The sequence below is a fragment of the Carcharodon carcharias genome, chromosome 15 (assembly GCF_017639515.1).
Source record: "Carcharodon carcharias isolate sCarCar2 chromosome 15, sCarCar2.pri, whole genome shotgun sequence".
Lineage (NCBI taxonomy): Eukaryota > Metazoa > Chordata > Chondrichthyes > Lamniformes > Lamnidae > Carcharodon > Carcharodon carcharias.
Genome location: NC_054481.1, coordinates 71,390,029 through 71,417,198, shown reverse-complemented (window position 1 = coordinate 71,417,198; position 27,170 = coordinate 71,390,029). Strand labels below are relative to the sequence as shown.

At 41.0% G+C, this 27,170-nt stretch overlaps 1 protein-coding gene across 1 annotated transcript; it reads right to left on the bottom strand.

Moving 5' to 3' along the window:
• Positions 1-339: 339 nt before the first annotated feature.
• On the bottom strand, positions 340-26,950 carry foxj1b (forkhead box J1b). The gene is made up of 3 exons (XM_041207178.1): positions 26,889-26,950; positions 25,828-26,405; positions 340-1,143 (listed from the first exon to the last, which is right to left on the bottom strand). Exons 2-3 carry the CDS (start codon positions 26,341-26,343, stop codon positions 340-342), a joined length of 1,320 nt encoding a protein of 439 aa, XP_041063112.1. The 5' UTR covers positions 26,344-26,405; positions 26,889-26,950.
• Positions 26,951-27,170: the final 220 nt, after the last annotated feature.

The following is a 27,170-nucleotide window of genomic DNA, read 5'->3' as shown; positions in this document are numbered from 1 at the left end:
TTTTGAACAAAGAAAGAATCTGAAATGGCAAATAGCTTTTGATGACACATCCCTTCGAAATATTGTAGCATTGTGCACCTCTAGTGGTACAATCTGTTATGTAATCAGATGGTATAATCTTAAACTATTAAGAATTTCAGACTGTTTTCTTTTAACCATGACAGAAATCTCTTAAATGGTATTCCAGTGTAAAAATTATAAACAATAAAAAATAACAAACGGGTCATTTTTCAACAGTATAAAGGAACTTCATGTAAGCTGTACATTTCCAATAATCAAGAGCATTAATGCTAATGTAGCAAATGGTTCAAGATTGATCATTTGGGGAATATAGTCTTGTCACAGAAAGGTGTCTCCTCTTTCCCACTGATGCAGTTCATTGAAGAATCCTTCATAGAAGTTGAAGCCTTGATCTATATCCAAAGGGGTCACTTGGAACTCTTCCTTCATCTCCTCCCATGGATGCCTTTGAGCATCTGAGAAGAAAGTAAAATCTTCAAACTGGGAAGTCTGGCTGGTGGTTTCTGCAAGAACTTGGTCCATTCCCATAGAGCACCATTTAGACTGTGGGCTAATGTGCCTTCCTTGGACAGTAAGATCCAGCTCTGTACCCAGTGAGTTCAACGCCGCATTGATGTCTAGATCCTCAAAATTGCTCCCGTTTGCATTGAAGACATCATCAAAGACTGAGGCCCAGTCAAAGTCTCCCTTGAGAGATTCGGATTCTCTATCGTCATGAGCCAGTAGTGGAGATTTGGAAGTTCTGGCCATCTTCATTGTTCGCTTTGGCAAGGCTTGCTTGCGTTTGCTTGCAGTTCGTTGGTTGTCTGAGGAGTTGAAAATTTGATTACTATGAGTATTTTCCATGTACCGCATAGATGTGTGTCCAGGCCCAGAGTAAGACAGAAAAGATGGAGTTGATGGATTTAATGAGACTTCAGATGTAGATACAGACGGTAGTTTATTTTGTTTGAGAGTGCTAAAATGGGTTGCAGGCATCCGCCTCCTTTTGAACACACCATTAACAAACATATCAGCATACTGTGGATCGATCTGCCAGAAACCCCCTTTACCAGGTTCATCCTTCTGTCTTGGCACTTTCATGAAGCATTTATTTAAAGAGAGGTTATGACGAATAGAATTCTGTAAATAAGATAGAAAAAAGAAGTATTAATATGGCATAATCTTCTATACAAAAACTATAAAATAAATTATTGTTACCTAACCAGACCTATAAAAGTGGTGCTGAAGGTACATCCATATATATAAAAAATGCAAACTATTTCTTTACAACAATACTTCATTCCTCATTTAGTAGGAATAATCTAGTCTTAAATATTAAATTCAGTCAAATCTAGGCTAACCATAGAAGTTGAAAGCTGCTTGGCTCATTATTCCATAGCCAAAGTAATCCAGAATGAATCTCACTGTTCTGTTCTCTTCCTACATCCTTCTATCTTCCTTTCCTTCAAGTATTTATTTATTCTTTCTTTAGAAGATGCAACTGTCCCTTCATGAACTACTCCCAGTGGTAAAGCACTCCCTACTCCAAGATTAGGAGTTTCTCTATTATTCTAACAAAACTTTTTCAAATCATTACTAAATCTCCTCAGTCATTCCTGCTCTAGCAGCAGTCCCTCTATGTTAGCTCTTGCTTCCCATCCTTGGAGCCATCTTGGCCAATCGCTCTCGATGACTCCAATCTTCTTTCTAAAATTGGATTCCCAAAACAGCACAAAGTTCTCTCTCTGGAGACTAACTAACATTCTGCATAAATTGTTTGAATCTTTACTTCTGTACTTTGTGTTCCTATTTGTGAAACCAAAATTCTATTAGCGGTTATTAGCTTTATCTCCCTACACCCAATCCCCATTATTTATCTGCAGACCTATAGCTTTCTGTGCTTTTCCATTAAGTGGAAACTTCTATTTTTTGCTTTTTCTTTAAGATGCACTGTTGACTATTTATCCATTTATTTATCCATTTATCCATATTGCAGCTACCACATGTCTGTCCATTCTGCTAACATATCTATGGACTAAATTGAACGTAGGCAATGGTGAGTGCCCCACATTGCCTCTTTTCAGAAAGGCCCCTTCAAAATTAAGAGCCAATCAGGCATTTAACTGGGTAATGGCAAGGACCCTTAGTCCGACCAGCGACCAGTCAATCAGAGGTCAGCAGCTGTTCATTCCTCGCCAGCAGCACTGGAGAGGTGGTGCTTGCTGTCGGTAATGCACCCGCACAAGGCCCAGGATTCCAAGGGAGCCAGACCACAGGTCAGTAGAGGGTGGTTGTGGGGGGTTTGCAGAGTTGGGGTTGTGAAGTGAAAGGGTTTGGCAGCATGGGCTGGGAAGTGGCTCTTAAAGGGCACCCGCCTTCCTGATGCCGGGTTCCTCATCAGGCGCTATTAAATCTTCTAAGTCATATCAGCTCCAGCAGTTTGCCTTTGAATGAGGGGCCCAGCCCCTGGAAGCCCACAAGCACACATGACAGGGTTTGTCTTTCGTTCTTCCTGCACAGTATCACGAACACTTTAATCACAGAAAATGGTTCATCTCCAAGAACTTAGGACATTCTGGAAGAATTTGTGTTTTAGAAGACACTATACCTTAAAGGGCTAATGCAGGACTGATCGCTGTTCCTGGAAAAAACATCTTTTTACAAGAAAGGGTAATTAAGCAGTGGAAAAAAATGTCAACCTCCTGACCCGGGTGAACTATGTACAAAGGGGATCACATGGGTTTTATGACTCTGAAAAAGAAATGCCTGGAAGGCTGTGTTTTAAAAGTGGATTTTGGTTTTGCTTTAAGAAGAGAAGGGCCAACAGCTTGAGAAGGAAGACAGCAGCCTTTTTGCAGTGCAGAGCCAGTCCACAGCCGGAAATGAATATAAGCTGCTCCTGACATGCTCTACGTGCTGGAAAAGAGTACCTTCGAGTATTCCATAAGTCCATCTGGAAAGCAGTGCCAGATTCAGTAATTGTTTCACAGATCAACGCTGAGAGGCCAATCATATAACCCGGATGCCATTTCAGGAAGTCCACCGCCTATCCTTTACTTTTGAACCATTGACTTTTAACCTTTGGCTGAATTCCTCCATTTCTATTTTATTTTCATTGTTTTTTGTGTGCGCGCGTCTGTGTGTTTGTGCACGCGTCTGTGTGTGTGTGTGTGTGTATGTTAGGGTATCTCATAAGAGTAATTAGTATAATTTCATATTCCATACTGTATGTTGATAAGCTTTGCCTTTCTGTTAGACAAGGCTGGTTTTATAATAAACTAATAAGTTTGGTGTTTATTGAAAGAAGCTGGTTAAAGTCTCTTTTATTCAGGGTATCACTAGTGAAGGTAAACAATTGGCCACATTGGTGAGTAAATTAAACTTTTAAATTAATGGTACAACCTGTGGAGTAGTGGAGCTAGTCCAACTGTGCACTCCTCCCATCCCGGTCATAACAATGGTGAATCCCCCACCTGGCACTGGGTTAATACCAATGGCGGCAAGCTGAGGCCTCAATTAAGAGCCTCAATTGACAGTGGGAGCTGGGGAAGGCCGCCCATGAGCCTCTCCTCCATGGATTTAATTGGGCAGAGGTGGGACGGCATTGGGGTCCCCACCAGCCTTCCTCCCACCTGATTAAATCCCATATCCCACCACCAACTCACCTCAGGGGAGGGGCATTAAATTCTACCCACACCTTTCTTTACAATCCTCCTTTTGACAAACCTCCTGTCATCTTAAGATGTGTCTTCTATACCTAAGACCAAATCATCTATCTATACTGACAACAAAAGTAGACCCTGCACTGAACCTATGTAGACACTTCCAAACCTTGTCTATCATGTAACATTCATTTGACCAAATCCGCTGTTTCCTGTCAGCCAGCTTGACTATTTTTGTTGCAATATTTTCTCTTATATCATACACCTGGCTTTCACTAATCAGTCTCTTCTGAGACTTCCCTTACCAAATACCTTCTGTAATTCCATATTGATTTCATTTACTACATTCTCTTTATATACTTGCCTTTAACTGTCAAGGCTGTCCATGATTAATCTATTCATTTCTAAATGCTCAATAATTCTATCTTGGATTATGGATTTCAACTGTTTGCTATAACTGCCCTTGGACTAACTAGTTGCCCTAAATTTAACATTCTCTTCCTTCTTAGCCATTAATCTTAACCAAGAGCAAGACATAAAAGCATGGATTCATCAGTTTATTTTTTAGAATTCCAATATTGATATTTTATAATTTTGATAACTGCAGCAAAGCTTTACTGAAAGAATTGCTATCTGTCTGCTAATATCTTATTTTTTCTGTCCTGTGATTATCTTTGCTGTTCTATCCTTGCACATTAAAGATCTTCTACCATCATTGCCATCAACTTTCAATTTAAAGCAATTATTTTACATTGCACTTAATCATGAAAAAGAAATGTACTTGTCTTACCAATATTTCTTCCATGGTATTTATGCTATTATTCCATTTAATATGCTTTGTGCTATATAATGTCTTCAACAAATATTTTTTTAAATTCTTTCATGACCAATGTTTATTGCCCATCCCTAATTGCCCTTGAGAATGTGGTGGTGAGCTGCCTTCTTGAACTGCTGCAGTCAATTTGGTATAAGTAGCAGTTTTGGTACAACTGAGTGGTTTGCTAGGCCATTTCAGATGTCCGAAGTCACAAGTAGGCCAGACCAGGCAAGGATGGCAGATTTCCTTTCCTGAAGGTCTTAGTGAACCAGATGGATTGTAAACACCAGCAATCAATGATAGTTTCACGGTCACCATTACTGAGACTAGCTTTATATTGCAAATTTATTAATTAAATGTAAATTCCAACACACACACACACACACACAAAACACTCACTCTCACACACACAAATTCACTCAGACACACACACACACACAACACTCACTCTCACATACATACACACTCACTCTCACACACACACACTCTCACACACGCACACACTCATACACAACTCACCTACACTCACTCACACACAGTGCAAAGCAAATCAGTAGCGGGCCGGCTGTGATAGCAGGTTTTCACAGCTTATCATCCCAAAGCCATCACATTATTTATGCATTCCTGGGAAACATGCCTTTTCCATGGCGGGCGGGCTCTGATTCACCTGCCATGCCATTACCTCATCGCTTCTTCACGCCAGGTACCACATTTAAAGTCCAGCTACACTCAGTGCTTCCAGGCCAGGACTGCAGCAAAGGAAACATGGCCCTGAAAGGCAAGAAGGCTGCAGCCCTCGAGCACCTTTTGGACTCTGTGGAAGCCCATTGTGATGTCCTCTACCCCTGTTCTGGTTGCAGGAGGGGCAGCAACGTTACAGCTTGGTAGGCGATGGCAGTTGTGGGCGGTGCCAATGCTGCACAGAAGAGGTTGGCCATCCAATGCAGATAAGAGGATGAATGATCACATCTGTGCAGCCAGGGCATGGCAACCATCTCATCACTCTAAACTCTCACACTCAAGTCCATCACACATTCACTGGCATCTCACTCACAGCCAACTCAAGGGACATCACCACACATTCTCTCACACACACCCTCACATCAACATCTGGCCTCATCTCCTCTGGAGACTGCCTCCTCAGCCCTCATCATCTTGAGGCCACTTGCATAGATCAACATGTGCCCCACACACACCCTGGGATACCCTCATTCCCCAGTGCAGCCCTCACCCTGCAGCCTCTTGCCTGAGGCCACTTCTCCCCCTTTCCCAAGCAAGCCCTAGCCCTGCAGCCATTGAAAAGCCACCCACATATGTCTGGTCTGGTAGGTAGAGTACCACCTATGAGCCCCCTAAAAGTAATGTGATGCTGTCTGCGAAGCCTGTTGCTGATGACTGCGAGTGCTGCCTGAAGCAAGGTAGGCAAACAAACCTCAAAATCCCGAGCAAAGTGCAGCTTGCTAAGTGCACCTTGCTTATGTGCTGTTGTGAAACATGTCGGCGTATTATCCTGCCGACGTGGGCGGATGATCCAGGAGGGGGGACAATTCGGCAGGTTGGCCTAATAATGAAATGCTGATTTACTACAATGAGGTTCCTGGCACCCAAAAAAGAGGGAAGGTGGACACCGAAGATGCCCGATGCTGGCAGGCACAGAAAACCCCAGCCACTGTTTTGGCCACCATCATTATGGTTTCATACTTTGCACTAGTGAAAAATCTCTTAACGTCTTTCATGTTGCAATGGTCTAACTACAGCAGTTTTTATTCTCCTCCTACCAAAAATACCCCATTCATTTCTTAGGTAAATACTACATAATTTGTATAACTTCAGCAAAGTGAATTTCAATGTAAGTGTTCAAAGAACAACTATAGCTTATTGGGAATCTTCTGGAAGCAATGAATACAAGGTTCTATTTCATACAGTGACACCACCATGTACTCTACTCTGTGTCAGCTCAGTCTTAGTATACTTACCTCTGAGTTAGAAGATAGTAGTGTCAAGCTCCACCCTAGCACTTGAGTTCAAATTTCAGGTTAATATTTCCATGCAGTATTGAGAGGGGGTACTCTATTGTTTAATGTGATGGCTTTCAGATTATGTGAATGCAGAGATCTTGCAGGATTCCAGAGTTCAAGGAGGTTACAGAGAGAGGGATGGTTGATGGAAGGATTCAAAAACAAAGATAAAAATTTAAAAATCAGGATGTTGCCAGACCAGGTGCCAATGTAGGTCAGTGAGCTCTGGTGGGGTGATAGGTGAATAGGGCTTGGTGCAAGTTAGGATATGGTAAGCAGGTGATGAGCATCCCTTTGAGGTATTGCATAATCTTAATGTATTGAAATTTCAATGATTATTGTCTTACTAACACCCAAACATAATCAGAATAATAAATCTAGTGTGTCATGATTGTTGAAGAGATTACTAACTAGCTAGAATCATTATTTAACTGCCATCTTTTATTGATGTAGCTGTTCTGCAACAGGAAATGAATGTTTCTGTTGCGAGCTCAGAAAAAATAGTGCAAGATGAAAGTGTTGGCTCAACACCAACTCAGTCAAAGCAAAATTCAGCACGTGTGCCCCGCTAATTAACATCCAAATTCTGCTAACAATTTTAATATTAATTTAATTGGTCAACTTCTTCAAAATTTATTGTTTGGGAATTTTGCTTAACAGTTCTACATTACTGAGCACTGGGAACCCAGCTCTTCAAGGTAATTTCCAATCATTTCTTGTAAGGTGTCTTACGCTGGTGTCAAACTTTAGATTCTGTGTCAATGCAATGTTGAAAACACTTTAAATCATTATATTAAGCTCAAAATTTGCTTTCAACTGGATGCCAATTATTGGCACTTTATGACAAAAGCCTAAAATGGTCCTAACCCTGTCTCCATCGCAAAGTTCTTCTCATTCTAAGCAATCTTCTACAGATTTTTTCAAAACATAACTAAAATCCTAACTCAGTTAGGAAAACTAATTTAATGCATTTTAGGAAAACATAAATATGTGGGGAAAAAAGTCAAAAGTTTGTACTGACTCCACAGTAAAAACAAATATGGCTTTATGTGATGAAGGGCAAATATTTTTAGATCTGAGATTTGTTTTATATGCATATATTGCACTTGTTTGCTATAAGTTAACTTCTAAAAGGTAATTTGTTTGGTCAGAGAACATATCTAAGTATTTGTGGAGAAAATCCAGCCATATAGTTCATGCTTGGCCAGATGTTCCCAAACTCTGAGGAGACATGATAAGTGTCAGAAGAGGTACATCTAAGTGCAGACTTTTATTGTAGCCAGTGGGCTCTCACTGTGACAGATGAATCCAGGTCTGTCTGAAACATGCTATTATCCTAATATTGGGAATTATTGCTCATGCTGTATGGCAGAGACCGGCCCTATATCAACTCCAGGAAAGAACCAGGAGAGGCAGCAAGAATCATCTCAGGGAGCAGGGCAGAAGCAGCAATGGATAACAGCTGGTGAGGACAGTGTTTTGTTGCAATCAAAGCACCATTACTGTTTGCCGTGAATCCACCATTTACTAATTATTCAGATCTTTGCTTTAACTGCTGTCTGAAGACAGGGTTGTTGAATATTTCTAAGGCAGAGATAGATAGCTTCTTCACTAACAAGGTTATCAGGGGTGAGAATGTGGAGTTGGAGCCACATCACATCACATCAGCCATGATCCTATTGAATGGCAGAGCAGGCTTGAGGGGCTGAATGGCTTACTCCTGCTCCCAATTCATATCTAATTCATGTCTACTTCTAACTAATTGCTCTTACCATCAAATTGTACTTAAAGTGACAAAATGGAGATGAGGTCAGAGGCTAGGAATCCTGCGGTGAGTAACTCACCTCCTGACTCCCCAGAGTCTGTCCATCATCTGCAAGGCACAAGTCAGGAGTGTGATGGAATACTCCCCACTTGCCTGGATGAGTGCAGTTCCAACAATACCCAAGACACTTGACACCGTCCAGGACAAAGCAGCCCACCTGATTGGAACCACAGCCACAAGCATTCACTTCCTCCACCACCGACACACAGTGTGTACCATCTACAAGATGCACTGCAGGAATTCACCAAGGCTCCTTAGACAGCATCTTCCAAACCTACGACCACTACCATCTAGAAGGACAAGGGCAGCAGATAGATGGGAACACCACCACCTGGAAGTTACCCTCCAAGTCACTCACCATCCTGACTTGGAAATATATCGCTGTTCCTTTACTGTCAAAATCCTGGAACTCCCTCCCCAACAGCACTGTGGGTGTACCCACACCACATGGATTGCAGTGGCTCAAGAAGGCAGCTCATCACCACCTTCTCAAGGGCAATTAAGGATGGGCAATAAATGCTTGGCCCAGCCAGCGAAGCCCGCATCCCATGAATGAGTAAAAAAAAATGGTGTACTCAGGTAAAATTAGCCTATGGCATTGGAACCTAGTTATGACCATTACTGCATATTTGACAAGCTTTATAGAAATTTCAGTACAGAAGGAGCCCATTATGTCTATAATGGTGCTGGGGCGCATCAGAACTACCTATTATAATTCTATTCATCTACTTTTTCTTCATACCCTTTCAATACTTTGCTACAAATTTTCCTAATTTCCTCTTTAATGCCTTGATAAACTCAGGTTATATTTAATTACGATGAAATTCTAGCCCACACAGTAGACAGTGGCATATAGGTAATGTCACTGGGCTAGTAATCCAGAGTAATGATCTGGGGGCACAGGTTCAAATCCCACCACAGCAGCTGGTGTTACTAATCTGGAATTGAAAATCTAGTCTCAGTAATGACCATGAAACCATTGTCAATTGTTATAAAAACCCATCTGGTTCACTAATATCCTTTAGGGAAGGAAATCTGCCATCCTTACCTAATCTGGCCTACATGTGATGCCAGACCCACAGGAATGTGGTTGTCTCTTAACTGCCCTCTGAAATAGCCCAGCAAGCCATTCAATTTAAGGGCAATTAGGGATGGGCAACAAATGCTGGCCTTGCAAGTGATGCCCACATCCCATGAAAGAATAAAGAAAAATGCCCAACAATGATTATTACTCATTTTTATGCAATTAATCATGTTTGCATTCCCAGTTAGCTACATGTGGCTAGTGACAAATGTATTGGAGCAATTGAGGCAAAAGCAGAACCAAGCTAAATGAATACTCTATTAACTGTGCTCCTCTCAGCACACAAAATATTTGTAGTACATCATAGCCCCAATTTTAACTCAGACAAGGTGAGGCCAGAGGGTGAGGATTGCTGACATGAAGCTTTGTATATTCCAATTTCTAGGCCTCATTTCAATTGCATAAAAATGATTAATAGACATTGGCCGGGATTTTCTGGCCCTGTCGTAGTGGGACCTTGCGGGGGGGTGGAATTTGGCGGCCCACCCAGGAGCCCATTAACTTTTGGTAGGACCGGACGATCCCGGTAGTGTGCAGAGCCAGAAAATCCTGTCCATTGTTGGTTTTTAAAAAAATTTTCATGGGATGTGGAAATCCCTGGCAAGGCCAGCATTTGTTGCCCATTCCTAATTGCCCTTACACTGAGTGGGTTGCTAGGCAATTTCAGAGGACAGCTAAGCCTGATGAGCATAAAAGGAGGTCACAGCCAGTGACCCACAGGAATGGCCCCCAACCATGAGCCAAATGGTTGGGGGAAGAGGGGGGTGCGGTGGGGGAACGTGTTGGTAGGCAATTACAAGCGCTTGAGGTATGAAGTTTCTTTTCAGGGTCTGGAAAATCAATCCTATCTTCCTGACCCGCAAAAATATTTTCCAAAATAAATTTTAACTTAACCTTTTCAATCCTCTTCTGGGCTTGCCATTCCTTTGTGCTTGGTGCTACTGATAAAGCTGGCAGCAGACACCAAATGTGGTTGCCCGAGGTTAAAATATATTCACGTCTAAAGTACATCATCTGTTGCCAACATTTGAATTCTACCATTCTGATGTGAGATCAGAATACACCTGCTATGTGGCACAAGGCCAGCGAGGGTCAGACAGTAGGTCACTGCATGGATTTTAATCTTCTTCATTCTCATTGATCACAACAGTGGGGTAGGGAGGGGATTAAATGGGGCTCATTTTTCTATGCACATGTGGAAAACTGGGGTAGTATTGTTGCAAGTTAGATAGTGAGTGATCGAAGCTTTGTATTAGTGAAAACAATGATTTGGGGAAGAGTTTAAACTGTCAAGTCTTCACAAAGAAAAGGAAGGCTCTGGAGCTCAGCTACATGACTCTCCATGTGTAAATGTGGCCCAGTTCCTTCATCACAACTAATTCCAGAGTATTTGTTCCCACTGCACACTCAGAATATCAGCTGTTTATCACTCTTATTGTAAAGAGTGTTTTATCAATTTGTGTCCATTTGTCTTACAGTTCTGATTGAAATTGAAATGCTGCAGTGGATCAAGCATTTCCATCCCACTTAATACCTTACAAAGTTTTTAGTTTGGCTCCTTTCTAGATGGGAACCTTTGCTAACCCTTCCTCCCAACTCAGTTCTCTGACACTAGGGATTAGTTTTATGACCCTTTCCTGTACAATTCTCGGGAGGTGGATTCTTCAGTGACTGTACACTGACCACAGCATAATACAACTACAACAGCATACATTTACATAGCGTCTTTAATGTCGCAAACTGTCCTCAGGTACTTAAGAAGTCCAGTACAAAGAAAAACATTTTTGCCAGCAAACTGGGAGGTATAAGGACAGGGGGCCAACAATATCTTTCCTGTAATACATAATCAACCTTGCCTCTTGCTTTACATCAAGGAACCATACAGTCTTTCAGAGTAACAAGAAGTTGGTTTAACCCCATCAGACAAAGTATGGTATTGTACTGGTCCCACCCAATATGAACTGTTTAAAAATGAGCACAGTGAGGTGGATTCCTGAAAATAGTGAGCTGAGCTATATGGAAAGTTTGTCTACTCTTAACTCACTGCAGAGGAAGAATATCAGAGAGAATCTTGGCTAGGTATTTAAGAACTTTAAGTGTGTGGAGAATGCATCTGTGAAATCTCTTCAATTACATTTGTCGACAGCTGAGCTGGGTGATCCGAAGACATCTCGATTGTCACATGTGTGCAACCTATGACTCCCTGGACCTGTGGAAACCCAGCCAGACCACAGCCCTCTCATCCTGGCTGGCCTCATCAGTAATAGCATGGGCACAAGTGCCAACCCTGGCCAACATGACTTCCGTCCCCTGGAAGATGCACTTGCAGACAGCAGATTGTGAGACTGGACAAATGGGAAGAAGCCAGGGGTGAAGAAATTAAGGGTTGTGGTGACCTTGACACTGCTGGCAATGTGTATTCATCCAGCCCACCAGAAGGTGGTCTTCTTCCTTGAGGCTATGTGCGTCAGCAATCACCTGACAAGAAATTCTGAGCCTCCTGAATCACTGGTGCTCAGTCATATCCAGAAAACTAATCTTCTCCCTGAAAACCGTGTGTTGGAGGTATCTCTTGCTGTGAGCTGGAGCTCTGCACCCATCCTCTGGAGCATCAGGTGGTGGAAGAGAAGGATGCTGCTGTTGGTGTTGATCCTGCATCTCCTCTTCTTTCTCACCAAGGGTCCAAGGTAGAGCTGTGTCAGCAACTCCCGTGTTGCTAAGATGGCTGACAACTGGGAAGTGACAATCAAAGGCAAATAAACTCCACGGTAGCAGAAATGAACTCCCAGGTCTTGGAAATCCCCTCCAAAACTGCGAAAACACACACTCAAACCAAGTCCTGTGAGCAAAAATCTTTCACTTTGATAAGGAAGCAGCTGTCATATCGCAATATTTGAAGTCCTTCTTGCCTGCCTATTGCTCAATCCCATTAAATCCCACTGTTCTCTCAACTCATTTTACCTGGCAAGTTCCAGGAATTCTGGGAAACCATGTGCTTGGAGCTAAAGGCAAAACCCAGGGTTAAAACCGCAGTGAATGACCTTTTAACCTATTTAAACGTCATACTCACCTGTCCCATGCTGGTTTCCTGCACACTAACGAACGAGCTCGGGTTAAGTACAGAGGTCCCAACACACCGGCAGTTTCTGCTCTTTTAACCTCCCTCAACCATTGATACCTGGCAAGTTAAAACTCCCCCCATGGCTCAAGCAAGGGATAGGAATGGGCTCTTAGTAGTCCTGGTTACCAAGTACTGAGGAATGATAGAGAAGGAAAGAGAGGAGGGGTTGGGGCAGTACTGATCAAGGATGTTACAGTTCCAAATGAAAGGATTTACTCAGTGGTTCTAGGACCAAATCTATTGGCTCGAGTTGAGAAACATAGGGGCAACTGGTATATATTGCTGTAAGTTTTTTTCATAGAACTCTGAACAGGAGAAGAAGATAGATGAGCAAACTTGTTAGCAAATTTCAAAGTGCAGTAATAATATTAGGAGATTTTAATTACCTTAACATAGACTTGGGAGAAACATAGAGTTAAGGGTAGGGAAGCTTCTGATATGTATATGCAATATGTATTATAGACCAATACATTGCCAATCCAACAAGAGAGGAAGCAGTGTTGGATCTAGTTCTGGGAAATGATGTGGGGGAGGAGATCATCTCGCTAATGCTAATGTGCCCACAACATAATTTGGTCTGATGTAATTAGGAAAGAGGTCAGAATATATTGATGGTAAAAATGCTGAACTGATGAAAAACTAGTACAGGTCGACTGGGAAAGGTGATTACAGATTAAAGCAGTAATAAAGCAATGAAGGGTGTCAGAGAACTGGGGGGTTACCAGTGTTTCAGCCATAATTTACTGTAATCTTGCAATTTAGCCGATTCCCATTTTAGTTCTCAATTTATGGATTCTGTTCAATTTTAACAGTATTATTATAAACACTTCAATGGCAAGTTGACAAATTGTGTCATCATCATCCATTCACTTCAAAAAATAGCAAGACTGATTCCAAATGGTCCATGCAGCAAAAACTCACTGACACATTAGTCTAGGTTCCATTCTGGAGTTGATGATACAATGTGTTTGTATCCATCTTATTAAATTGAAATCATCTGGAAGAGTAAAGCATAAGAAGAAAATCTTTAGCTGAATCTCAGTCTGGTCAAATGGCAAACATACTAATCCATTAGGTGTTGTTTAATTAAATTATTAATGGCTCAGTGGGTAGCTACGCTGACCAGCTTTTAATCCTCATTGCAGCCAGGGCACAAGTTAGGCTCCTACAATTGGCCTTGGACATCCTGCGATAGGAATAGGAAGAGAAATAGCCAGTGTTGCTAATATTCCACCATCTGGTACCCATATTAGAAGGTGTAGGTACGTCGGTGGCAGGTTTTACTTTGATGCCCTCAATTAAAAAGCCTGTTCTACCACTGAGCTTAGAGTCAGCCAGCACAGCAAGACTCTGGCCACCTGTGCAAGGTACTGAAAGGCTGGTACTATATAGATCAATATCCTGACGTCTACCAGCAGCATCTTGATAAAATCTTGGGGCAAACGTCCTAATCAGCCTGTTACACGTCAGTGTAGTTTGAAAGGGAGCCTACACCACTGTATGCCTGAGGCACTCTAGAACCTAGCAGTATTCAGCACTATTACACTGCATCAGTGAGCAGAATCTGAAACTGCACAACCTCTGTGGAATTTTTTTTTTTTACCTACTCTGTCACGGGATGTGGCAAGGACAGCATTTGTTGCCCATTCCTAATTACCCTTGAACCGAGTGGCTTGCTAGGCAATTTTAGAGGGCAGTTAAGGGACAACCACATTGCTGTGGGTCTGGAGTCACACATGTAGGCCAGACCAGATAAGGATGGCAGATTTCCTTCCCTAAAGGACATTAATGAACCACGTGCTTTTTTACAACAAATCGCTGATAGCTTCACGGTCACCATTACTGAGACTAGCTTTCAATTCAATTTTTTTTTTGTTAATTGGATTTAAATTCCACCAGCTGCCATGGTGGGATTTGAATCCATGTCCCTACAGCATTAGCCTGTGCCTCTGGATTACTAGACCTCCGTCTCCCCTGACTACAGATGCTAGAAAAAAATGTTAATATTTTAAAATGCTGAAATTGCTAACATTCATAAGTGCTTTCACAAATAGAACATGCAAATGAGGAGATGTTTTGTGGCAAAAATATTCACATAATGTAATCGTAACAATTACTTCTGGTTATGTCAGTCACTGTCAAAAATCCTACACGTGCAACATTCATGTCAGGTTTAAAATAAAATACTAAGTTGGCTTTTTATACAGCATTTCCCGCAGCTTTTGGCTTGCCCTAACACCTCATTTCCACTATAATATCACTTAAAATATATTCAATCACCTCAACTTTAGTCAGTCTACCAGCATCTGTCCTTGAATGGATGGAATAATCTAGAAGCACCAATGTGATTTGATATTTATACAACTGGACCAGATATCAGTAACAGAGGGACATTGAAGTGACAAGTATGATACAATGACAGGTATTTGCACAGCAAATGCATCATAGCCTTATGGTAATTCTATGGACTATCTACAATTTATATAATTAAATAAATGGTGATTTTTTATATATATATATACACATTACATTATAAGTATTATATTATATATATGTGTGTTTATATATGTATATATATATAAAAAAACTGCAAAAGATGTATGGACATTGTTTCCAAAGATCAAAACTTCCGATTTATTTCAAGAAAAAGACACAAAACTATATAACAGTTTGGTATCTGAACAAAAGTCAACAGCAAATTAAAAATGAATTGTTGAGTGGTATGTTTGTGTACCATTTAACAATACTAATTAGAATTGGAAAGAATCAAGAAGGTTAACATTTGATAGTAATAGACAAATGCACCATTCTTCAACCTATCCTTGGCTTGACAGGATGGTGCACACATTTTCTGTTGCATTATTCAATCAATTCTTAATCAGCTGTGCCCCCCACACCCATTGAACTTTATGTATCACAAGCTATGGCATGCTGCTGACATTCTTTGTTCTACTATGAGAAGAAAAATTACACCAGCTGTGGGCCAATTTCACCACATCAAACTGTAAGACAAAAAAAGAATACAACAGGGATAACATCAAATGTGGGGCGGAGAGCTAAACTGTTGTGTCATGTCCAGTCATGATAACAGTTATTTTAGACTAGGTTTGTGTCTCCACATGTTTAATGCAGGCCTGCAGCCATTTGTTTCATTGTTCAGTCAACATTACTGTAAAGGGGAGCTGGAATTATGTCACGATAATAGAAAGACAATCACCCTGGTAGCGGAATCCTTGTCTTCTGTTATTGGCAAGATTCATTACCAAACCACGTGTCATGTTACTGTATCCCGTTACACTGCTCAATACAATCCTTCTGAATACAATCGGTTAATTGTCAGCTGTTCTATAAGACACCCTTGGCCCAAATTCCTACCACCTGATATCAATTTTTTCCATAGTCAAAGAATAATTAAATAGTTGAAACTACAATAATTGATGCAGAACACAAACAGAATTGCTAATGAAAGTGTCCAACGACAAATGCAACTAAGGAGTGAGCTGCTAGTCACTTTTACTAAACCAGAATTTTTCTGGCATAATGACAAATTTAATCCTTATGAGGGTCCCACCAGTGCTTGCTATTGGTAGAATACCATGTTTGGTACTGTTTATTACTGGACCGAATGACACACATAAAGTACTTTCTTTACAATAATTTTGTCCAATTGTATGTCAACGCCCCAAATCATTTGATTTAGAAATATTTTTACTAGCATTTAAAGCAATCATCAGCAAATTAATTTTACAGTTTGCTTTAATAGTGTAATTTGAAGACATTGAATGGTGTTTTATAAAAACATGAAGTATCAATGTATAACTATTGGAGACCAAAAAGGTAGCCTGTGTGTGGAGGCAGAAGACATAGACGTGGTTCTTTATGAATACTTTGCATCTGTCTTCACAAAAGACGGGCATGATGTGGACATTCTAGTTAAGGGGAAGTGCAAAACATTGAATGGGATAGTAAGAGAGGAAATACTAGTCCAGTGACAATATCAAGGGGCTTAGCATCTCTGAAAGTGGATGATTCGCTGGGTTCAGATGAAAGATATTGCAGGTTGTTATGAGAAGCAAGGGAGGAAATAGTGAATTCGCTGATCAATATTTTCCAGTTCTCTCTGGCTATAAGCCTGGTGTGGAGGACTGCTAGCATTGTACCATTGTTTAAATGGTAGAAAGGGTTTGATCAAATAATTACAGACCAGTCCCCCTAACCTCATTAGTAAGTGAACTTTTTTTATTTGTTCATGGGATGTGGGTGGGCCAGCACTTATTGCCCATCCCTGTTTGCCCTTGAGAACTGAGTGACTTGCTAGGCCATTTCAGAGGGCATTTAAGAATCAACCACATTGTTTTGGGTCTGAAATCACATTTAGGCCAGGCCAGGTTTCCTTCCCTAAAGGACACTGGTGAACCAGATGGCTTTTTATGACAATCAACAACGGTTTCATGGTCATCATTAGACTTTTAATTCCAGATTTTTTATTGAATTCAAATTTCACCATCTGCCATGCTGGGATTCAAACCCAGGTCCCCAGAGAATTTCTCTGGAATGCTAGTCCAGTGACAATATCATTATGCCACCACCTCTCCAAATTATCAGAAAAAAATTCTAAGGAGCAGTATTAATCATTATTTTCAAAAGGATTTATTTAATCAATCATTATTTATTAATCAAGGACAATCAGCATAAATTTGGTAAGGGCAGTTCATGTCTGACTAACTTGATTGAATCTTTTAAGGAGGATAAAGGGGGTCAACAAGGGTAAGGCATTTAGTGTAGTCTAGATGGGTTTTAGCAAGGCTTTTTTTTGACATGGTCACACATGACAGACTGGTCAGAAAAGTAAAAGTCCATGGGACTTGAGGAAAAGTGGCCAGCAGGATTCAAAGTTGGTTCTATAGCAGGAAGCAAAGAGTAATGGTCGACAGGTGTGTTTGTGATTGGAAAGCTGTTTCCATTGGGGTTTTGCAGGGTTCAGCACTGAGGTTTTGCAGGGTACAGCACTGAGTTTCATACTGTTCGTCATATATATCAACAATTTAGACTCAAGTGTAGGGGCCTGGGCAAGAGGTTTGCAGATGATATGAAAATTGGCCATGTGATCGATAGTGAGGGCGAAATCTGTAGACTGCAGGAAGATATCAATGGGCTGGTCAGACGGGCAGAAAAGTGGCAAATAGAATTCAATCTGGAGAAGTGAGAGATAATGGATTTTGGTTCAGATAAGGGGGTCTCTGGAGATTCTGCGCCATCAGATATGTTGTGACCTGAGTGAGAGAGGATTCATAGACATGTACCTTGTTGGTGGTAACGCTGACCAGTGACTTCAGGTGGAATAAGGCTACTTATGAACGCAGCTCTAGAATTGAGTGGATTGAGGGGGGAGTGAGAGTTCCTACATGGTGGAGGCCGAGTTGGAAAGAGTGTAAGGTTGCATGTGGTTTCGCATTTGTGCGGGAAGTAACGTGAGTGCTTGTGACCACGTGACAATTACGTATCTTTGTTGTATCAACTACCAAAACAAAATTTACCTTTTTATTTGAAATATCTGTTAATTAATGTTTGAATGATGTTGATTTTAGTTGACTTGTTAGAGTAAAAGTTTTGAACAGTGAAACCCTGCCCAGTGGTTTTCTTTACGCTGGCATTGTGGGGATTCCTTTCCTTTTAAAGTTATTGGTCTCTACAGGGATCATAACAGAAAGGAAGAGGCAAAATAGACTTAATAGCACAATTCTAAAGAGTGTTCAGGGACAGAGGGACCTGGGGTTTATGTGCATTGATCTTTGAAGAAGGCAGAACATATTGAGGAAATGGTTAGCAAAGCATATGGGATCTTGTGCTTTGTAAATAGAAGAACTGAGTACAAAAGTAGGGAAGTTATGCTGAACACTTATAAAGCTCTGTTCTGATCACAACTACAGTATTGCATCCGGTTCTGGTCATACACTTTAGGAAGGATGTGAAGGTCCTTGAGAGGGTGCAGAGCAGGTTTACCAGAATGGTTCCAGGAATGGGGGATTTGAGCTCCAAGGCTAGGTTGGAGAAGCTGGGGTTGTTCTCCTTGGAGCAAAGGAGATTGAGGGGAGATTTGATAGAGGTGTACAAGATTATGACAAGTTTAGATAAGGTAGACAAAGAAAAAGTATTTCCATTAGCCAATAGTACCAGGAGGCACAGATTTAAGGTTTTGGGCAAGAGATACAAAGGGGATGTGAGGGAGAACTTTTTTACACAGAAAGTGGTAATGTCCTGGAACTTGCTTCCTACCAGGGTGGTGGAAGTGAAAACAAGCAATGATTTCAAAAGGAAATTGGATGGACATTTGAGGGAAATAAACATTCAGGGCTATGGGGATCGAGCAGAGGAATGGGACTGACTGGATTGCTCCACAGACTACAGTCATGGACTCGATGTGCTGAATGGCCTCCTGCTGTGCTGTAGGTGACTCTATGATAACACAAGCTCAAAAACAGATAATCAGTCAAGTGTATTGGAGGCAGTGAAGCTTCTTGCCTTCAACCTGCTACATAGATATACACCAGGGAGCAGCATGAAGTGTAAACCCATGTTCCCATTAATTTTCACAAGTTTGGAGTTGCTGATATTAACAGATCTTGCTGTTATGATGTAGGATTTGTCCATCAGTGTGTCAGGATTGTGAAGAACAACCGTTTCTAAACCTTCATGTGTATGAAATTCTAACAGGACAAACAAACAAATAAAAACAAATAAAACTAAACTGCTTTGGCTTCAAACACAAGACTCCCAGAGCTCATGAACATTCTCAGCATTCTGATCATTCCGACTTCAGATTTGACAACGAGCCCCCAAATTCAAATCATTCCAAATCACTTCCACCCAACCTTTTCAGGCCACATCCCTGCAACACCTTCTCTAACCATCCAACCCCTACCTCACCCCCAACCCCACTCCCATAATCTGCTCCCATCCTCACCACATCCTCCCAACCTCTGTCCCATCTATCCAATCCCACCTCGTAACCCTAACCCCACACTTACAGCTTCGCTTCATACCCCCAAAACATTAACTCCAACTCCACCCAATCCCACCAACCCCAAGCCACTCCATAACCTGATAACCCAATGCCACCCCATAATTCTACAATCCTATCCCACACCATAAACCCGATCCTCATCCCCTCCTCACCCCATCCTTCCAGACCCATCCCACACCATAGTCCCTGCCCGCAACCCTCCATCAACCCCTCCAACCCCATCCTTTCAACCCTACCCCCTACTTTATCCCTCTATCCCCTCCCAATCCCACCCGCATGCCTCATTGTTGTCCTCCAACATCAAGGCACACAAGCATTAAATGGCTCAAAAATCTAATGTCAGATCATAAGGTCATTAATACCATGGACAACTAGTCACTAGAGCCAATGAAGTGGATACCACTAGATTATAATGAGAAACTAGAGAAACAGGATGGAATATAACACTTATTCGTCCTTTAACACAGGAATGAGGAACCTTTTTCTTTTCAAGAACCATTCACACAGACAAAATCAGTCGCAGACCACACGCACACATAAAAACCAACTTAATTAATTTTGTTCTAAGAGGGAATGCAGAAGCTTTCAACTCACCCAATGCTTTAATGCAATGGCTGAGTTTCCTTTACCTTAATGAGTAGACAGCGTTGGTGTCTCGATCACAGTGCTCCTGAAATTCAGCTCAACATTTTGCTTGCTTTCCTTTCCCATTCTCTCTCTCTCTGTCCTGGGCGTCCTGCTCCCTTTCTCCCCCACCCCGGGCTACTCACACTTCACCACCCTGTCAGCAGCCAGTGACTTCCCGTCCCTGCCCTGCGCTCCTCCTCCTGAATCTTGGGCCTTGCCCTCTCCCTACAGCCTGGGCCTCTGGTGACTGCGGCCGAGGCTCAGGCATCAGAACACGGTGTCAGCTGGCCCAGAGTGCAGCATGCAGGCTCGTGGAGGGGGCGGTGGGGACAGATTTTGAAATCTCCCTGCGGAGTGAAATTCAGCTAGGGCCCCTGTTCTTGATAACTGTCCAGTCATCATTTTCATCTTCCGTTGTCCTCATCTAAGAACATGACTGGATTGCTATAGCTTAATCGCCCCTGCTGAGTCGTACGGATGAGTAATAGCCACTTGGATATGGTGCCAGCAGATAATCAATGCTAGAGGAACGATACCTCATCATGCAAGGGGAGGGGGGGGGGGGGTGAAATTTGTTGGGGTGGGGGGAAATTGTGGGAAAAACAAAAAACAAAAAATAAAATCAATTGAACTTAAGCAGAATCACTTGTAATAACCTAGAAAGTATCAGTGTTGGTGGCATGTCTTCACTATAGTCCAATTATGTGGTTCCAAACCTTTGAGAAACTTTCTCCATTAGAGCACAATTAACTCCCCATTAGGGCTCTTCCTCATTATTGTTCTAATCCTTCGCCCCAAAGAAGCATAATGGTCACCAGAAAAATGAAATGATGTTAGAGTTGTACTGTTTGGAATTGCTTGATTTATCATTCAGAACTAACAGCATCCATCCAGCAAGCAGGCTACAACAGAGAAGCAGCAAAGCTAAAATGCAAAATCACAACTGCAACCCTGGAATAAGTCCAGTTATAGATACATATGCATGATAATGCTGCTTACCCATGCTGTTTCAGATTGTTAAATTACCCTGCAGCAGGACAGCTGCCAAGATTTTGGATTTAGATTGCTGTTTTAATATTCCTGATAATTTCTATTTACAAAATCAGAGCTTCAGATTATTAAAAGGTTACTCTAGAAAAATTATATATTTAACAAACATCTTGGGGAAAACAGAACTGATCCCTATTATCTTCTGAATCCTGTAAAATTTCTACTTCAGTCTGTGATGCTCTCTTTACTCATGCACACAATGAGGCAACAATGTTTGAGTATTGACGCATGAATTACAGACATGGAGCAAATTCAATAAAATAAAAGTTCTGGAAAAACACAAGAGATCAAACAGGAAACACCAAGCATGATTTCTTAGCAACTAGCCCTTCGTAATAGGAGCCTCTCAATTAAGGATAGGTGCAATTACTGTCCATAAAATGAAGTCTGGATCAAATCCAAATTGCTTTAAATTGCAATTTTCTCCTCCAGTGAGAAACAACATGAATGCTTTCCTCGGTTCTGAATGTTTTTTTAATTAAGTCAACGCTTTCTAAACATAAACCTTACAAAGCTCAATTTTAAGTTAAATCTTGGGAGTGGTATGGCTGAGAGTTCATGGATTGGTCTATCATTGAAAGTCAAGTAGTCCTTTGTATAACACTGTATTTCCAAATGGTCAGTTAAAGAATGATGCTGGCAGAGGCCTGGGTGGAACCACTCTCTTGGTGCAAACAGTTATGAGATGATCCAGAAGAACAAGTCAGGTACATTTTGAATAGGAGAAAAGGAAAATGGATAATTTTCAGGATAAATGTTTCCTGTTCTTCTCTATCCAGAAACAAAACAGCTTGTAATTGGGAAACAATTATAGGTAAAAGCACTTATGCTCCAGGAATGGTTAGGTTGCCACTATGTGAAAGGAGCACTCTCTTCCATATCACTTTACAATCCACGAGCTCTATTACTATTGTGTAACTGGAGGGTGCCGGATAATATAGTTAGGAATGGAAGTACTGAATCATAAGAAGTTAGTACACACAAGTATAATTAACTGGCAGTTTTCATTACCATTTACATTTGTTATTGGTTGCTAGACTCTGAGCTTAGGTGATATGGAGCCCATTATGCACTGTTTTTATTCAGTACAACTTAATTGTTCTTGCACTGTACACAAGTGCAGGGTGGATCTGCCCACAGGTCAACATCCTATGATATTCCTCCTGTTCATGACTTGATCTGATAACTCACAAACAACTTAAAAACAGCATGGCTAATTTAACAAGGAAGAGAATTCATTTTAACTTTTTATCTAGAGTTTTGCAAATCCTACACAGAAACTGGATACAGGTCAACTTTAAAACTCCTTGCGTCACCAAAGCATTAACTTGAGCTTATGGCCATTTTTATACTAAGGTGACAGAGAGGGGAAAAGGAGAAACAAGTATTCTGCAGAATGCATAACACAGAAACGGGCCATTCGGTCCATTTGGTCTATGTCAGTTTATGCTCCATACCAGCCTCCTCCCACTTATCTTCATTGAACATTGTCATCATAATCCTCTATTCGCTGACTGAGTTATTTGATGAAACAACAAGAGTGCTGATGAGGGTAGTGTGGTTGATGTTGTATATATGGGCTTTCAAAAGGTAATTAGACTTCTTACAAAACTGAAGATCATGGGATTAAAGGGGCAGCGATAGCTGGATATGAAATTGGTTAAGGGACAGAAACAGGGAGTAATGGGAATGGTTGTCTTTCAGATTAGAGGGATGTGCACCATGGTATCCTCCAGGGGTCAGTGCGAAACATATTTTTGATATATATCAATGATCTGGCTAGGGTATACAGGGCATAATTTCAAAGATGACATGAAACTTGGAAATATAGTCAACAATGAGGAGAGTAGTAACAGACTTCAGAAGGGCATAGACTGGTGAAATGGGCAGACAGGTGGCAGTTGAAATATGACAAAGCAAAGTGTGAAGTGATTAATTTTGGTAGGAAGAAAAAGGAGGCAATGTAAACTAAATTATATAATTTTATAGGATGTGCAGGAATAGAGAGACCTGGGACAGTACATAGATAAATCTTTGAGGACAAGTTAACAAGGCTGTTAAAAAGGTGTACAGGATCCTTAGTCTTAACAAATGAGGCACAGAGAACAAAAGAGAGGTTATGCTAAACCTTTATAAAGGTCCCAGCTGGAGTATGGTGGCCAATTCTGGACACCAATTCTGAGAAGTCAAAGTCCTAGAGATGGTACTGAGGAGACTTATTAGAATGCACCAGGGATGATGGTAGAAGGACCAGAGGACACAGATTTAATGTTTTGGGTAAGAGATATGCGGGGGGTCGGGGGGGTGGGGGAAAGCATGTGAGGAAAAATATTTTCATGCAGCAAGTGATATTGACTAGAACTCGCTGCCTAGGAGGATGGTGGAAGTGAACATGTTCAATGTTTTCAAAAGGAAATGGGATGGGCATTTAAGGGAAATGAACTTGGGACTGACTGGATTACTCCACAGAGAGCTGGCATGGGCTCGGTGGGCTGAATGACCTATTTCTGTGCTGTAATGAATCTATAACTCAGTTACATGCAGAGACTAAAGAAACAGCGGTTGTCCTCAGAGCTGAGAAGGTTAAAGGGAGATTTAATAGAGGTGTTCAAAATCATTAAGGGTTGTGCCAGAGCAACTGAGGAGAAACTACTTCCAACGGGAGAAGACTCAGTAACTAGAGGACACAGACTGAAAGTAATTGGCAAAAAGAAAAGAGGGGGCATGAGGGGAAAAATAAATACGCAGTAAGATCTGATCTGGAATGCAGAGATTCAGTAATAACCTTCAAAAAGGAATTGGATCAATACTTGAAGGGGAAATGTATCGCAATGAGGAAAGACCAGGGGAACTGATCTAATTGGATAGATGTACCAAAGAGCCAACACAGGTTTGATGGGCTGACTGGCCTCCTTCTATGCTCTATTGTTTTATTTATTTTCCTCTCCTGTGTTTATCTTGGCTTTCCTTACGTGCATCTATGCCATTTGCCTCAATCACTCTTTGTGGTAGAAAGTTCCACATTCCAACCATTCCCTTGGTAAAGGAAGTTTCTCCTGAATTCTTGATGAATTTACTGCTGACTATATTATATTGATTTCTTCAATTTTGTTCTCTCCAATTAAGAAGCTAGAAATATAAAGTATATACAACTCTGTTGCCTAAGATAATTCCAATTAAACCAATTTTTGACATCATTTGCCAGTTATTAGCTTTACCAATTCGAGCGGTAGGAATTTTACAATGCTCTGGCTAACTTACTTTCCCAATCAATATTCTTTAAGGAAGACCACTGTGTTTACATTTTAATCAGTTGGATGATGTAGGATAAATCTTCTTTTCACATTTTATTCCCATTACTAATGGGGGAACTAAGGGTGATATAGTCCTGCTAATGGACCAATCAGTAAACTCAGCAGTAGACAAACACCATGATGTCATGGCATTGCATGCTGAGATTTTCCCCCCCTGCTGACTTTCCCTGAGGAAAGGGTGCCAAGTATGCTAATGTGATTCTTTCACATTCATCATCAGTCAAAACAAGCGCAAAAACTATTCCAAAAAAAACTAACACTGAGCAACACATCAGTGTATCACATCAGGTGGCTTGCCTATGCCAAAAAATATCTGCATTTGATCCTTAGCAGTTTCCAGCAACCTGCCATTTTACTGAATCCGCACACAATACTGAAAAAAATGATTAATTTATGTATTGAGCCAGGGAGCTGAGGAGTGCTCGACCACCGTCTTCATCCATTAATTACCTGTTGGGTTTCCACCAAAGTGCATGTTAATTATTATTCACAATTTTGAAGAATTTAGCAGTTATGGTTTCCCGTGGTGAGAAACAGCAGCAGCAACAGCAGCAGCACTGGGCTGCTGAATCACTGTCTGAGTTCTGCCCTGTGACTTTTATCCAATGTGACTTTTGGATATCCTCAGGTAAGGTCGAAATGAGGCTGAAGCACCAACCTGAATGTGGGACCGTCCACAGATCATACCATTTTCATCATGGATCTGTTGCTGCACCCTTCAACCCATTATAATTCAGGTTAAAAAATTGGAAATATAGACATAGGGAATAATATATAAGTATGTACACAATAGTATAGAACTAGTATATGAATATGTATATATAGTATGTAAGTATATATATATATAAATAGTATATAAATAAGTATACAATTGTATATAAATAGTATATGAATATATTTAGTATGTAAATATGTATATAAATATGTATACAATAGTATATAAATAGTATATGAATATGTATATATAGCATGTAAATATATTTATAAGTATGTATACAATAGTATATAAATAGTATATGAATATGTATATATAGTATGTAAGTATGTATATAAACGTGTATACAATAGTATATAAATAGGATGTGAATATCTAGAAATTGTATGTAAATATGTTTCTAAATGTATATAAATATGCTATTAAACGTATGTTTACATTCTAGTTACTCTTTTAAGTATAAAATAATTAATATATGTTAAACAGTATATAATAGGAAAAGTTGGACTAATTCAAGTAAACAGGAACAATGATTTGAAATTTAAAGTCATTTACTGCCCAACATACCTGCCAGCTGGGGTCTGCGTTCCTGTAATAGCAGAAATTGTCGGTGATCCAGTTGTAGATAGCGGACAAGGTGATTTTAGTCTTCTTGCTAGCTTGCATGGCCATGCAGATGAGAGTGGCGTAGGAGTAGGGCGGTTTGACATGGGGGTTCGTCTTGTAGTCTACATCCTCGACTGGGCTCTGGGAAGGAGGATGAGCCTGGATCAAGGTCTTGGTGCCGGTCACTGCCGAGATGGGCTTGCCCAGGCTGAGTGGCATCCCGGTGGCCGCCGTGTCCCCGGCTGGAGGGGAGGCAGGGGCATCCGAGCCTGGCACATGCTGCTTACAGTGATGCTGAGCACTGGGGGGCTTCTCCAGGTTTGCACTCAGGATAGAGAAATCCTGCAGCCACTGGAGACTCGTCAAACTATCATCCAGGTTCACGGCCCCGTTCACATTCTCCTGGTCCTCCGGATGGAGCATCATCCAGTTCTCCTTAAATTTCGTGGCGATTTCTGGTGTGGTCAGAACAGGCATCGTTTACAGTCAGGCTCTCAAACAGAAACGAGTGATTTCACTCACTCGCTCCCTCTTTAAAACTGTGAAATCGAAAGGATTAGTTAGTAATTATGCAGAAAAATTAAAAGAAAAAAAATAATGCCGAATTCTAAACATGCAAAATGGAAGCATTCAATACAGGATTCAGAATGCAAACGAGCCCGTGTAAAATAAGATGAAATAAATGCTACAAAAGGCGCTAAACTTTGCAGTAAAATTTGCCACTGTGTCTTCATCCATATTTCAAATACAAAGAATATTTTCTACAGGATAAAATGTAGCAGAGAATTAAATCCTGTGGCTAACTGCAGAGGGGCAAGAAGCTAGTCAGGATTTTATTAAAATAATTAACATTTCATTTCTTCAACATCATCAAACATGATCTTTGTAAACCAGGACATTCGCTCAATTATTCAAAGTGTCTGAGGCTCTCTCCAAACCTGCTGGAGTTTGCAGCCTGGGCTCAGTTACTCTTTCTTACCGAGAACCTGTTGCGTTTAGGATAAGGGTTCGAGTCCTCTCACCTGACGCTGTTGTACTAGGAAATCCTTGAATAAACACAAACTCCGCAAAAGAAAGATCTAGAATTCAGAGCAAATGTTCTTCGATTTGTTGTTTTTTTAAAAAATTGTTTCTTGATGCCTGGGATTGAACTGGCATCAAAACCCGTGCTTACAGCCTGCTTCACACCCCTAATGATTTGATCAAACGGGTTTTACATTTGCACAGTTTGCAGGGGTATAAAAAAGCAGGGTCGCAGTGAGTGTCACCTCTCCTTTCACACGGCTGCTCTCTCACTTTATAAG

Excerpts from the sequence above, each read along its gene's own strand:
- foxj1b (XM_041207178.1), bottom strand. The coding sequence starts at position 26,343 with ATGCCTGTTCTGACCACACCAGAAATCGCCACGAAATTTAAGGAGAAC. Across the intron at positions 1,144-25,827 it reads ACGCAGACCCCAGCTGGCAG|AATTCTATTCGTCATAACCT; the intron begins GTATGTTGGGCA and ends TCTTATTTACAG.